The sequence below is a fragment of the Ziziphus jujuba genome, chromosome 7 (genome assembly GCF_031755915.1).
Source record: "Ziziphus jujuba cultivar Dongzao chromosome 7, ASM3175591v1".
NCBI lineage: Eukaryota > Viridiplantae > Streptophyta > Magnoliopsida > Rosales > Rhamnaceae > Ziziphus > Ziziphus jujuba.
The window spans coordinates 20,359,054-20,375,382 of record NC_083385.1 but is presented as its reverse complement, the minus strand read 5'-3'; the positions used below and the strand labels follow the sequence as shown (position 1 = coordinate 20,375,382).

General features: G+C 29.3%; 1 protein-coding gene across 1 annotated transcript; it reads right to left on the bottom strand.

The window, feature by feature from the left end:
* Positions 1-6,576: 6,576 nt before the first annotated feature.
* Positions 6,577-13,441, bottom strand: LOC107425560 (uncharacterized). The gene is made up of 3 exons (XM_016035568.4): positions 13,106-13,441; positions 8,345-8,425; positions 6,577-7,123 (listed from the first exon to the last, which is right to left on the bottom strand). Exons 1-3 carry the CDS (start codon positions 13,262-13,264, stop codon positions 6,740-6,742), a joined length of 624 nt encoding a protein of 207 aa, XP_015891054.3. The 5' UTR covers positions 13,265-13,441; the 3' UTR covers positions 6,577-6,739.
* Between the last annotated feature and the right edge of the window lie 2,888 nt (positions 13,442-16,329).

Genomic DNA, 16,329 nt, shown 5'->3' with positions numbered 1-16,329 from the left:
TGGACTTGCTCTTACCCATCAAATAAAATTAAAGTTTTAAGTTTTTTTTTTTTTGAGATAAACAACTTTTCTTAAGATTTAATATTGGAAATCTCAAACTAAGCTGCTTGCAGAACGATTTATATAGGAAGTTTTTTTAATGAAATATAATAGAAAAAATTACAAAATAATACTCCCTCAGCTTTTATATATGTTTCAGTTTGCCTCATGAATCTTTTCTTTTTTTAAGCAATTTCTCTTCCAAACTATTGTATAATGTCAAAATCTTTTCTTTTTCTAATTTTTTTCCTATTACTTGACAAAATTGACCATCTAATATTCAATTTAAGTATTTGAAAAATACATGTATAAATTGTAACTTGTTTTGAATCAAAATTATCAAAGATTTAACAATAACACCAATAAAAAAGATTTGGGTACATTTTTAACTTATAGTTTTTCAAGAAAAAAGTTGTAACTAAGGCATATATTATTTATATAACTAGTTAATTTAATTATTATAAGGTTAATTTTGTCAAATTATGACAAGAAAAAATTTACAAGGTGGACAATTTAACGTTATGATTTATTTTATGGAGAAAATTGATCCACAAAAAATATTTAGAAGACAAATTCAAATATGGATGAATTTTATTTTTTTTTTATGGAAATATAGATAAAAGTTCAAAAGGATATTTTATAATTGAAAATCTGGAAAATATTAGAAGGGAGGTTGAATAGACTTTTTTAAAGTTTTTGATTTCCTTTTGGTGAAAAAGAACAATCAAGAACCTATGCCTTTTTTATATCATATCTCCAAGCCCTCAAACTACAGAATTAAAGTTTGTATATATATCTCAGCAATTGAGAACCCAGTCCTCCTACCAACAGATAATATAAATGCAATAAAATAAACAATGAGGACTAAGTGCTCCAAAAACAGATAATGTAAACTAAAGTGTAAGAGTATAAAATGCAAAAAAATAAAAATCAGATATACAAATGTTTACGTGAAAACCTTGTATGGGAAAAACCACGAGTGCTAATCACCAGTTCTAATCTAAAAATCGACTAAATCATAATTAAAAATATATAGTCACACAAGCACACCTATCCTAACTATAAGGAATGGTGTCGACGTTCCTAGCAACAAAAATAGTAGATGACTAGCCTTTTGATTGTAGATGCAGTGGCTTTAAGCCTTAACCATTGAGCTACTATTCCTTGTAATGATACACCAGCTCCATTTTCAAGGCCTCTTTTGCAAAGGCTCCACTCCTCCAAGCTTTGTAGCAACTAGCAACAAATCCCGAAATACCAACAAATATATGTAGGAAAGTGTTTATGGGATGTTTGAAAGGTAGAGACCTAAGACTCTCTCTCTCTTTCTCTCGAAATCTAAGATACAGTGAAAAACCAGGTAAAAACTTAAACCACAGTGAGAGAAACAATCTATGACAACAAAAAGGTAAGAAAATGATGTTTTCTATGGTCCATAAATTTTCAAGCTCAATAAACTCTCATTAATAAAGATTGGAAAAAAAACATGGAATTTATGAGCTCTCTTTCACTTGTGAAATCCTGAGAAATGATAGATTTTTAATGAATATGGGAATGTTATTTGACCAGCATAAGGGGATTGTTCAAATGTGTAAAAAATCCAACCAGTGTCTAATGTTATTCAAATAACATATATGCATTGTTTGAACAACACTAAATCCAAGTAACTAGAAACTAACATGTGACAAGACATTGTTCGAATAATGTAGATCTGCCATTGAAGAACTGATACGTGGCAAGATATTGTTTGAATAACACTAAATCTATATGTCTTCAATCGACAAATGGCAAATGGTTGTTAGAACAACATCCAACCTGGATCAAACAATAGTAAAGTAAAAAAATAATAATAATAATAATAATAAATGAAAAAATAAAAAAATCAAACTAGTTATGTTGACTTTCACATATTTTGTAAAAATAAGATTAAACCAAAATAAAAATCAGAATACCCAAAGTATAAAAACTAATAAAACTTAGTTAAAAGCATAAAATATCTGGAATTGTATGTTTTTAACCACCTAAATAATAGAAAGTCTTTTTAAATCACTTATCATAGCTAACTAATATTTGTTATTCATGCTTCAGTACTGATTGAGATAGACACACTTGACAATTTAATATTTTAACTTATAAAAATTTCCTAACACACAAAAACTAACTTAACAATAATTTTCACTATATTATATCATATAGACCTATTATTTTAATGTTATGTACTCGATTTTGTCAAAATTTTTTAATAAATTAAAAACTTAATAAAAGAACCAATTTGATATTGGACAAATAAAATAGGTTATTTATGTAAGTATCCCATTATTGTTAGAGTGACTCTAATCACAGTATGTCATGTCTAAACAAAATCTAAATTAAAGGCAAGGTTCCGTACTCTCTTTTCTGCGAATACGCTATCCCTTCCAGTTATGGTACCGGGGGAAGGAAAGTGAGATCAACCGATTGATTTGATATTGAAAGAAATAATAGAAAAGAAGGATTGGCAAATCACCCATTTTAACATTGAAAAAATAAGTATCAGCTAATTTTTATGATTTATTTATTTTAGTTACATTTTTTCCATTTTTATTTTTTATTTTTTATTTTTATTTTTGCTTTTTGTATGTTCATTCCAACGTCCTTCCAACATGACTGTTGTGTTTGATTGATATGATTTAGACTGATCCAAAACTTCCAGATTATATATATTGAAAGTCTTCCTATGTTAAAAAAATTCCAATCACTTCCTCTAATCTAGAGAATGTTTTCTTGTTGGGTATAAATAACTAGGACGAATTCAAAAAACGTCCAGTTTCTATACATCTAATGCTTAGAAATGGCAAAAATACTTGCAAGTTCTGGCATAAATAATTAGGTATGGATCGAGTTCGAGAATATAGGATAAAACCTACATCAACTTAAGTTTGATAAGTAAAAGCATTTTGAGGATTCGTGATATTTGTTTTTTGGACATCAACGACCAAAAAAACAAAAAAAAAAAGAAGGAAAGAAAGAGAAGCTTGTAGATGCATCCTACTAGTGAAAATCCAAGCATAAAGAAGTTAGTTTTTGAATGTCATAAGGTGGAATTCCATCATTTTGACGCTCAACAGTGCTTTATATACAAGGTGTATTCACATATTAAAAACAACATGACTTTTAGTATAAGTCTTTTCTTAATGAAAATGAGTGGGTTATATGTAAGGTTATCTATGAGAAGTTGAAATTGTTTTACAATGTCATAAAGCTGCTTCTGAAACTAAATATCCCACAATTAATCTTTTCTTTTTAAATATTTATGAGATAAAGTTAGTAACTTTTCGATGGTTGGGATATCAAAATGATGACATACAATTGATGGCTACATGTATGAATGAAAAAAATTGAGAAGTATAGGAGCATCATTAATCGCATAATGGTAGTAGCAACTGTGTTGGATCCTAAACACAAGATGAAGTTGATTGAGTATTACTTTTCTACTATCTATGGAGATCATGCTTCTTTGGGATTGAGAGGATTTGTTAAATTTGTTATGATTTGGTGAAAAAGTACCAATCAAGTCTACATCAACATTTTTTTTTTTTTTGCTAAACAAGTCTACATCAACTAAAATAATAGGTTTTTTAATCATGTCATCCTTAATGTCAAGTTTGCATATAGATGAGAATGAAATCCTATAAATAACTTTGAATTATTTGTTTTTAGTACTACAGGAGCTGAACATAGAGTTGAATTATTATATAGATGAATCTCTCCTATCTAAAATTCAAGAGTTCAGTATATTGTCTTGGTGGAGAATGAATAAGATCAAATATATCTCCTACCTTGCATAACATAGCTAGAGATATTTTAACTATCCATATATATAGTTGCTTTTAAGCTTGCTTTTAATAGTAGTAGAAGAGTTTTTTTTTTTTTTTTTTTTCTTTTGCTAATAATCCCACAACCGTGAGTGCACATCGTAACCAACTTCATCACAAGGCAATAGAGACTTTAATGTACACTCAATATTGGTTAAAGGAAGAGGTATAAAGGTACTAAAACAATGTAATACTTGTTTATAAATATTATTTAAATTTATTACTTGTTGATTAATGTTGCGTTACTATATACTAGATTCGGGCTCTACAGTTACCGTGGATGAGCGTGCTACTTTGTTATGATGATGCTGATGTAGATGAGGAAAAAAAATAAATTATTTTACTTAATTATTTTATTAATATTATTATTTTTTAAATTGATAGGCTATATTTTCTTTTCACTTCATAGGAAAAAAATCCATCATGGTTTTGAGTTAGAGGAGCTTATTTTGAAGAGTTATTTGGGGGATGAATTGTTTTGTACTTTGAATAATTTGTTTGGCGTGCCATTAGCCAATGGTAATTGGTAAGTCATATCGATATTTTAATTGTTGTTATGGATCAAACTTATCAACGGCTCAAAAGTCATTTTGGAATTTCTGTAAGCCTTATGGTGTGCTTTTTATTTATTAGTGACAAACATATATACCAGGTTTCTATTAGCTTTATAATGTTTTTTGGTTTTTTGGTGAATATTAGCCTTATAGTGTGCTTTTCTTTGTTACCATCATTTTAATTGCACTTGGAGGAAGTAATTCTACATGGAGATCTTATTATGAGATACTTGATCAGCCTTATAGTTTTAACGGAGATGTGCAAATATATGTACATTTTTTGCTTCTTACAGAAAAAAAGAGTATTTACAAAAGCAAAAAGAAATATATATACTTAATAGTATATGAATTGTACAAGGAAGAAAACGAACTTTACGAGTGAAGAACCCAAAATAAAATAATAATAAAAAAAAAAATGTCAGCTCAGGTTGGTTATGAGTTTTGATAATATTGCTCTGTCCGAGAAAAGGGGTTGGGTCTAGTGGGATAGCAGTGATAGAATGTCCTTCCTTCGTTTGAGATAGATGTTACGGAGCACTTTCCCAGAAAATCTTTAAGGATAAGGATTAGCCCGGAAAATCTCACACCAATATACGTACCTTAAGACATAGTCTAACGATCTAAGAAGGCCCTTAGGGCGTAGCGATAGCAGTGTCATCCCACCTTTTCGTTGCCTAAATTGAAATTAGAGAAATATAATGTATGCTATTTTAATTTTTATATCTACGTCTTGTCGATGTATGGAGCAAAAAAAATATTAAAAGTATATTTGATTTATAAAATAAACATAGTAATAAAATTCTTATTTCATGGTTTATTTTATTTTATTATTTGATAAGTTTTTAAATTTGAGAATAGTTATTTTATAAAAATAGATATATTTTCATTTGAAAGAATATCAATTTTTTTTTAAATTTTAGAATTTTTAATTTCTATTCCTATATTTTAATTTGAATAAACTTTAAAATATCCTCATCATATTTAAATTTAAATTGATTATTACATATTAAAAATATATAAATAAATATAAAACTTAATTTTTAATTAATTTTTACCAAATTTAAATACTTTTGAAAAAAAATATATTTATAAAGACTAAATCTTTATTTTAAATTAATATTTTTATCAAACATAAATAGAAACTATCAATCAATTTTCTATTTTTTATTTTTATAAACAGTTATTTCTAGTTTTAAATGAATTATTATTTTGCATATCAAATGTAACTTAAGTGTCAATATATGTAGTAATTAATATAGTGTGGTCAGAACTTCTTTTATTGTTGTTTTTTGGAACCGCCCAAATACAGATGATCACATTTTCAAAAAAAATAGGGCAAATTTTAAAAATAGGAAAATTTTCTTTTCAATCTTTTTAAATTTTACTATAATTATTTTCAAATCTATATTTTTAAAAAGTCATTGTTATTTTTCTTTTAGTTTATATATATATATATATATATATATATATATATATATATTCATTTATCAATTTTTCTTTTTAATTTGTATAGTTTAGGCTAAAGAAAAATTTGAAAATCAACATTTTTATAATAAAATAATACTATAAAAATATAATCATAGCTAATGAAAACTAACATATAAGATCTAAACTATGATTTGCCAAAAATGTGGAAAAGTGGAATCTAATTCTAAAGTGAGGGGGTCTAAATATATATATATATATACACACACACACACATATAAAGAGAGCAATGATCACCAAGTGCTAGCACCCAAATCTTTATCCAAAAAGAACTCTCTTATTCTCAATCCTTTTCCCATTTTTAATCCAATCCTTTCGTACACAACAATGAAAACTTCTTATTTCCAAATTATTGCCAATAAAAGATTGGACTACAACCATCTTTACTTAAAAGCGTATGATTTTGACTGGCCAAACCACTCATTTTAAATTTTGACTGGCAAAATTACTCATTTTAACATAAAATCCAAAACTTATCTCATGAAATATATTAATAAAAGAGCGAATTTAGGGAAGATATCCCCCTCCTCTCTTCATTTTTTTTTTTTTTCCCTCTACAAAATGTAAATACCACACCTTTAATTTGAATAAAAAAATTATATCATTACTATAGCTATACTCCAGCATTGCTTTTGTCGGGTCCATTTTAGACATTCAAGCTTAAAATAGATTATCGATAAATAGAAACTGAACTTCGTACTGATTTTCTGTGAATTTCAGCACTTTCTGACCACACAAATTTCATTAATCAAAGCCATTTTCTTTTCCATTGTTTTTCCCCCCCTTTTTTCTTACAGACAGATTATTTCAGTAAGGATATTCATGGCTAGGACTATCAGCATGCATGTCCATTGAGTCATTAGATGTTGGGGAAGTTGTTTCCCTGTTTTGATGAGGACAATTTGTCTCATTATTCCGAGGGCCATTTCCCGACATAAAATTATTTGAATTGTAACCGCCTTGTGCCGCTTGGTGAAGGCTCCGACGAACAGGGCTAGACAGAGCATTTGAAAAAACTGAGTTCTTGGGCTGTTGATCTGTGTGGCCCCAGCGAACTCCCTGTCCAACAGTGGCTGGTGCAACCAAATTAGAGGTAACAGTTGGTCCTAAATTAGTCGAGTGCGAATGCTGTTGTTGAAATGGCAGCCTTGGGGACATTGGAGGCTCCTCACCTCCATATTCAAGCTCATTCTACAAAATCATCCAAGAGACAGATCAGAATGTCACTTCACAGTGCTATGGAAGAACAACAGTCTGCCAAAACACAAGGAAACTTTATATTAATAATTCCTACAGTTCAATCGCTTTAAAAGATCCTACTTCGCCTCAAACTCGTTTTGCCCTTCCTAATTTATAAAAAAGTATAGAAGCTATTTCACTCACATTCGCATGGCTCACCAAACATAGCTTGAATTTCAAATCAGCTATTACAGAAAATAGAATTTTATTATTTACACCACTATGTTTCTCAGCAACCCGCATCAAACATTCATGAGATCTAAACCTACATACCTCCTTTTAAAAAGTTATATTTGCCATTTCTAAAAAGATTGGCCTGCTTCATCCCTTATACTCCTGTATAAGATTAACCATCGTTGGAAATACAGAAGAAATATACTATGTTATAGATTTCTGAACCTATAATAAAAATCAAAATGATCCACTGGGCTTGACTTGTTATAACAGATAAAATCTTACAAGGAATTTCACTAAGCCACAAGAGACAGTAACATTGCTCAGTGCAACCACAGGACTAAACAGTGTCCCAGAACCAGTACTCAATTTCAAGGCGTTTAAACATGTAAATCATCTACAACATAATGTAGAAACAAACTCAATATCAATTAGAAAAATTCCCATCTCTACTAGCCTCAATTGTTAACCAACTTCAATAGGCACAAGTTAGAAATAACAAATATTAGAGCATTAATGTATTCACAGAAACAGCAAGGAAATGGTGATATATCCTCAAAACTGTCGTACATGCAGGATATTAAGTATCAGGTAACGCATACACGCTGCATCCACACATATACATAATTGTCTATTACTTTCCCATACCAATAAGACAAAAAATAAAAAATATGAGGTATAATATGTTAGATCAAGCTTGCTGTAAGCTAACTTCTCTGCTTAGTATAAGGCACATACAGCTAACCGTCAATAAGTAAAGAAACTAGATGATGCTTGTGATGTGCTAAACACAAACCAAATACAACAACCTCAGCTGCAGTTCAATCATGTAAAGGATAAAGGCATGTGTATATAATTGATAAATTAATCAGAAAGGATATATCAATGAAAATGGTACAGCAGGTCAAAATGCAATGAAATGCACATGAACTAGTACTACAGAATATATCCATCCATAAAGAAACAATAACAAAGGAACCATTTTGCAAATCAAGATACCTGCAAGTAAGAGACTATATCAACTGTTGCCACTCTTGACCCCTCCTCTTGTTGTCTCAAAATCCATTGATATAGTTTCTCCTGAAGAAGGAAAAAGAGGAAATGAAAAAATGAGTGTCATACACAGTACCAATAACAGTCATTCAGCAAAACAACTAGACTGCTTTTCTATATAATAACATACATGAGGATGTCCAATGTCTACATCGAACATCAACATAGAAGTGATCAATCAACTCTAGCAAAATCCTAAGAAGGTCCAATGAGATGCCATATGCTATGACTGGCTAATTTAAGGAACCATAAGAGCATATATTGTATGGTAAAGGTCTGATTCTAGATGTTATAAGCAACTCAAATTACATATTTTATTGATTCCAGTCACAACAAAAGACTGACTAGCTATTATTACACCGAGATCTGAGGCTGAATGCAGAGCTATGACTTATACAACATGTAGAGTTATCTGGATTAAAAGTATCATGACTAAGTTAGGTATTGGAATTAAGAAGCCTATTGTGAAGTTTTATGATAATCAGGCCAACATTTCATGTACCACATATAGAGTTGATTGCAATTTGATGCATGCTATAGTGATAATATGACAAATTGAGATTTCAGATCAAAATATTAGTAGAGTGACCATTTTACAAAGGTTGTACCTAAAAATTAATTCATGCACTTCTTTTCCAACCTGAGTATTGAAAATATCTATATACCAGCTTAAGAGGAAGTGTTAACGGCAATTGCAACCCTTGGGTGGTTTTAAAGAGATGTGAAGCAATTTATAATTATCTTCAATCATGTGAAGAAAGGAATTTTAACTCCAGTTATGAGAGAAGATGCTAAGTCAACAGGTGATGCACGATAAAATAATTTGGAGCCTCACTTTATATAATTTACATATATATATATATATATATGTAGAGTGCGTCTAGAGTAAGGTCAGACCGCACCCCTACAATCAGGACCAAAAACGTTTTTTAATTCACAACCGTTGGATTTTAACATTGGATTTGGACGGCTAAGATTGAAGGTGGGTTCATGTGTGAAAACTTTGCCCAAATCTCTCATTCCCACTCGCTCTTCCCCTCCGCTCACAAATCTGATCTCCTTCCCCCGCTCTCCGTCCAACCCCAGTATGCACTGCACAGTTAGTGAGAAGTTGGAGCCTTGAATAATATACATATATACATATATATATATATATATATAAATAAAAGGTTGAAAAAACCATTATTACTGTTGGTGAGGTAGCTGATGTCTGGTGCAAAGGCAGAAAGAAGAAAGAGATGGGAGATTGATTTCTAAACAAATTGAAGCTTCAGGAAGAAATAATTAGTAAAGACCACTACTTTCTGGTGTGAAGTTAAAGAAGGAAAAAGAAAAAGATTGAATGTTGTTGGTATCCGGCATTAGCAGACGATAATGTGGCTGTCAAATTCTTGACGCCTTTTTGATCTTTTTTCCATGCTTTCGAGAATGAAATCGATAAATTTTCAACAACCCATTCTTTTAAACAACAATTCAAGTGAAGCTTGGGGGAGACAAAAAAAAGAGGAGAGAAAAAACCAAGATCATGAAAACCAGTAGATAATGGAATTCTTGATATTAAACACAACAGCAGGGCAATACAAAATACGTGAAAAATGGAAGGAAGTGTGTGCCGTCAGTAGTGTTAGTTCAAAATTCTGATTTTTGTTGGACGCCGTTTATAAACTTCTAAGGAGTTGAACGAGTTATTTGCAAGTTTTAAAATATGAATATATATATATATATATAGGTAAAACCATTGGAGCCTGGTTTGAAGTATGAGAAGAAGAAAAGACATGGCATTGAAGCCTGCACAAGTCGAAAGGTAAAATAAAATAAAATAAACTTTAAAAAGGAAGAAGATTTAAAGCTTTCTGCAATGAAGGATGGGGACACATACACTCAAAGTGAAGTTCATAGATCAAAGGATTTTTGGCCTGGTTCGAATTGGTGTGGGAATCAGTTTTGCCAGTGGAGGAAGGAGATCAGATTTGCCAGCAGGAAGGGAAGAGCGAGCAGGAAGGAGAGATTTGGTCAAAGTTTTCACACGTGAACCCACCTTCAATCTCAGCTGTCCAGACACAATGTTAAAATCCAACGGTTGTGAATTAAAAAACATTTTGGTCCTGATTGTAGAGGTGCGGTCCGACCTTACTCTAGACGCACTCTATATATGTATATGTATTTAATATATATTTGTGTGTGTGAGCGCTTGTGTAGTCATGCGTTTGTGTGAAAGATTAAATAATCTCTCCCAATTAAAAAATGAGAATTCAATGACGGATGGTTATCTATATAAAATGAAATTGTACCATACTTTAACAAAATTATATAAATCCACACTAGACCATAACACAACCTGCCTAAGATGTCAAAAGTCAAGGACATGGTAGAAATATGGTTAATTTCTACCACCCAAAAAACCAAAAAAAAAAAAAAAAAAGGTTAATTAAATCCATCCTTATTCCCCCTATTTTCTTTAAGGAAAAACATTATTTCATCCAGTATAAGGCATAAAAGTGAAAGAGTTTTTTAAAAGAAAAAGAACCAAAAGCAAAAAATAAGATCATAAACATTAACATGCTTACTTAGCATATTTTTGTTTGCAATCAACATATAATTCAACAAATTTTACCATAGTTGAAAAAAAAAAAATTTATATATATACACATGCATATATAGATATGTATACACACGCACACACACATAGAGGCACACACGCATATATATATATATATATATATGTGTGTGTGTGCAAGGACCTAACAGAGTATGATGCCTAAAAATTGTTTAGCTAAAATATGGTGGAGATAGACAATTCAAAGACTTGGAAGTTAATCACAGTACTATTGATTAATCAACAGATTCATCACATGTCAACACATAGACTTTTGAAAGACAATGAAAATATTAAAGGTACTTAAAGGTTTTGAATCAATCTAATGACTTGTGAAACTCTCACTTAACTTTTTTGGTCATATCTAGCAAATTAAAGCAATAAGATAAGTTAGGATTGCAGGCACAAAATTCCCAACAATTAACTGCCTCTCAAACAATTCTACCATAAATTCATAGAATTTCCTGCTAGAATCTCAGAATGATTATTAATATTCTTTAAAATCTGGTCAGTAAAAACTCAAAATAAAACAGGTTCAAAGACAATTTTTTTAGTGTCAGCAAATATGAAACACATAAATAGATACATATATGAACACATAGAGACACATAATATATAATACATATAAAACAAGAGACCAAGAATCCAAAAAGAGAGAGAGAGAGAGAGAGATTAATGAATATATTTCCTTTAAATAAACAATGTAAGACACCATTTTTTAAGATAATTATAGGAGTACTGACTGCACAAGCACAATAGATGAATGAATGCGGCAAGAACTGCAAGAAATTTGGACCATTTTATTATTTAACTTAATTTCTTATTCAATATAATGTTCATACTATTGCCAGAACAAAAAGCTAGGGTAACGTAGTTTCAAAGAGATGTACAATAACTAGAACTGAGTACAGGCAAGTGAAGATGGCAATGCTGACATTCAAGTTACCAAATAGGATAACACTTTGTGTGCGTGTGCAAGAGCGCAGACATCTGTGAGCATGACTCTTCAATTCATTCAAGAACAATATATAATTATTACCAAATACAACTCTCAGGTAGTTTCCGAAAGATCTGAAAAAAATTGAAAACTGTCTGCAGACATGTGAAAAGGGAAAGCTAAAATTTAAGTTATGAGATAAGATAGCAATTTTTTCTGAGTAATAAGCGATATCATAAATACACGATACCATAATTTGAGGCTTCACTTTGTATGATTTTACTATATGCCGATTGTAAGTGTGTGTGTAATAGAGAGAGAGGGACTGTAATCTAAAGAACATATAATGGAAACCAAAAGTAATCGGGTTAACTAGCTAAAAAAAAAAAAAGCTTAACCAGCTAAAATATTTAGAAGTTGTTTTATTAAGATCAATTTTCATAGGATAGATGCATCCCTAAAAGAATTAAGTAGTAGTATCGTAATGAAAAGTTAAAATGCTAAACTTTGCACCAAATTTCCTTGAGGTAGTCAACCTCAGAATTCCAATACTATTGATTTTGCAATTAATATTTTTGATAGTCACTCAGTATATAAAGCTAATTGATCTTGTACGAAAAGATGGAGAGGGGAAGGGGGAGAGGGGGAGTCAGAATTGGATTGCAATTGCACAAAAACCCAAGAATCTAAAAGCAAAGAAAGAAAAAACCCAGAAATCGGCTTCCTTCTTAAAACATTTCGATAAGGTAACATATAGAATTCCCAATTGGCAATCTAGATGCGATGATCAAGATTCTTGAAACTCCCAATTGGAAATAACAAAACAATTTTCAGTATCACCAAATATGAAACATACGTAAATTAAAACGTAAATCCATAACATATGCACAAAATATAAATAATTAATTAATTAATTAAAAAATAAAGACAAAATCTTAACTTGAAAAACGCCTAGTAAATTCCCGAATTCGTTTTCTCAGCAATCAAACACAAAAAAGCAAACATAAAATTCACAACAAAAATTAAAAATTAAAAAAATTAAAAATCATCATAAAAACACACATATAAAAACCCCAATCAGAGATCAAACCAAAAATGCAACAAAACTAAATAAACAAGAAAAAGATTAACAAAAAAAGACTAGGAATTATGAGGAGAGAAAAGTGGGAGGAACCAGCGCGTGACGTTCTCCGGCTTGGAAGGAAAGGCGTTGATGGCTCATAGCCTGGGCATAGAGCTGGGAAAGAGAGTTTGCAGCGCTGCAAAAGGTTGTGTACATGGTCCGATCAACCTCATCGAGGCGCGTGGCGTCAGACTTCCTCTTCTTCGCCATGACTGAACGAGAGAGAGAAAGAACCCTAGAGAGAGAGAGAGTGATTGGATATTATATAAATATGCAAATTTTTCTTCGTGTTATCGATTCGTAGAGGGGGTGTGTGTTTTTGGGAAAGAAAGGGGACTTAGTTAAAAGAAAACGATGAGGTTTTGTTTAAAGAGAGGAGAGAAGGCAGAAAAGAAAGGTTACAAAGGAAAGTTGGTGGAGCCGCAACCCCGTAGAGGAACGGACATGCTGCACTCCCTCTTTCTGCCACTTGACGTACACGTGTCTCCATGTTGGGTCCCATTTTTATATATTTATACAATTTTAACATGTAAATATACATATATTATTATTATTATTATTTAAGAAACTTAAATTTGCATAATAAAAAAATTAGTGATACATTACTCATATTATTATATCGATAAAAATAATAATTAAATAATTTATAGAAAATTCACTAACAGTCTATTTTAATTGATGGAGAATGAGAAAATAGAAAAGAAGGGATTTGAATCTTTTATCAAGGTGGAAAGGAAAGAAAAACGAATTGATTTTTTATTTTACATTATATTTGGAAAGTACCAAAGTTTTGAAAAAAATTAATTTTTAATTTTTAATTTTTTTTAATTTCTGAAATTAATATTTCACTTATTAACTTTAGTAAAAAATAAAAAAAAAATTGGATTTGTAATTAATTAAATTTAGTATTATGTTTTAAATTAAGAATAATTTTGTGCTTGAAATAAATCTTACAAATATTTTGTCATAGATTTTTAAAAGGGCATTTTTATATGTGAGAATTACTTTTCTACATAGATGGCAATCGAATTCGAAGGGATACATTTTTCCACCTCAAAATTAATGTTTAAACACCAAAAATTTTCAGTTTTCTAAATAAATTAAATTCCTATTAATTTTATCATTTATCAAATGGAGGCTTTTAACAATTTTGTTTTCCTCCAAAAATTGACAAAAAACAAATGCAAAGAAAAAAATTTTAATGAGTTTTTTAATATTCTAAAATTACCATTATCATCATTCTTTGAAAATATTAATTATCATTTCATTTCATTTCTATTTACTTAATCATCCAAACAACAATTATTAATAATTTTTTTCTTTTTATTTAAATTATTTTATTTTCCTCATTAAACTTATTATTTGTTTTCTTCACTTCAATCCAAACACAATCTAAATTTATTAACTATATTTTAGATATCAATTTCTCAAAAATTAAATAATAATAAAAAATTAAATATCAATTTACCGTGATATATTTTTGTAGGAGAATTTTATTAATTTATTAACTTTTAATTTAGTGTTATATAATTTGTTATCTAAAATTTGCTACATAAATTTAATGATGGTAGCCACACTCATGGAAAATTGTACTAGAGTTTTAATAATTTATTAGATTAACTGATATTAAACCTAGTAAAATTTCATAAAATATTAAAATACAATACAAATCCATACAATAATTTGTATGTTTGGAGTTACAATACTATATCAGATTTGTATCAATATCATTCAATAAGTTAATGGATTTTAACAAGTAAACAAGTTAATACGCAATAAACCCATTAAAAGGGGTATTTTTGTAAGCATAAAAGTTTTTATAGTATTAAAAATACTTAGTTTGTTATTTAAATATATACTAATTTATTATTTTTAAATTTAATTTTTTTAAAAAAATTTAAAACGAACAAGTCTATTTACAAGATTTTTAAAAAGTAAAAATTATTTTATCATATGAAATTTAAATTAAATTTGAATTTTTAAATTTCAATATATTTTTAATGGATTAACATGTCAAATGATAAGTTAAACGATACTTTAAAAAATAGGTTCAAGTTTATCTATTTCTATAAGAAAACTTAATAGATCACGTTCGGATTGACTAAATTTAACATGAACACTGTACGATATAAACATGATTTAACACGATTTACCTCGTCTAAATGATATTATTATTTTCTAACCAAAAATGCTCATCAAGTCACTTTAGAATCATAATTCTAAGACCACATACATGATTGGCAAGTACTGAGTTTTTTATAAGAGCATTTCTACTGAGAATATGAATTGTTATTGATGTAGTATATAATTTAAAAGAATTTGTTGTATGTGGCATACATTTATTACTTAATAGGTAGTGAACTAAAACATCAATCTCCAATAATCAGTCTAATTTTCTTTAGAAAAATATATTTTTTATAACAAAATTTTTTAAAAATATTTGCTTTTTTATTTTTATTTTTATCATGTGGTAATTATGTTTTAGCAACTCTCATTCTTATTGAAGATTCTATAAGTTCCCAACTATAGACTTATTTGGTACGGTAATGGCTGTACCAGCAATTGTAACCATCCGCCTTATCATTCCAAAAGTGTTAACCAAATGCTTTAAAATCTTAAATTCACATGCATATTTAATTCTAGAATGTAATTTAAAAGTGATACAGACCTCTATATTGTTAATTTAATCAAATTTATTAGAGAAAATTGTATGATTGAACTAAAAATGATGCAAAAATGATAGTTTAAGATGAAATGTAAGAGCAAATAAACAGATGTCATTTTTTGGGAAGAAAATTACATTAAGCCTAATTATTCTCTTGGTCAAAAAGGTTATATTAATTTGTTTTTCAACTGACTATCCTAGGATGTATATATTATTAGAACTATACAGTTAAATTTAGGATTGCATTGTTAAATGAAGTATATGATAGATATTTTTCATCACCTATTACCAACCTATTTGTAGTGCAGAAAAACTCTTTTTGAATCCACAAAACGTCCCAATCTATTCCGACATGATAGATCTGCGAATTGACACACCTGGTTACAAAAAAATAAAATTAAAAGGTTATAACTCACTTAAAAATCTATTTTTCTCTTTCAATGTGTTTTATTTTTCTTTGAATTTTTAATTTTATGAAAAATATCATGTAAAACCTTATGTCTTGCTGGAAGCTAGAAAATAATATATTTGTAGACTACTAACCCTAATCTCTTAAGGTTTAATAACACTTTAGGACCAACTAATGGGCTCTTTTTTGTATCTAAATAAT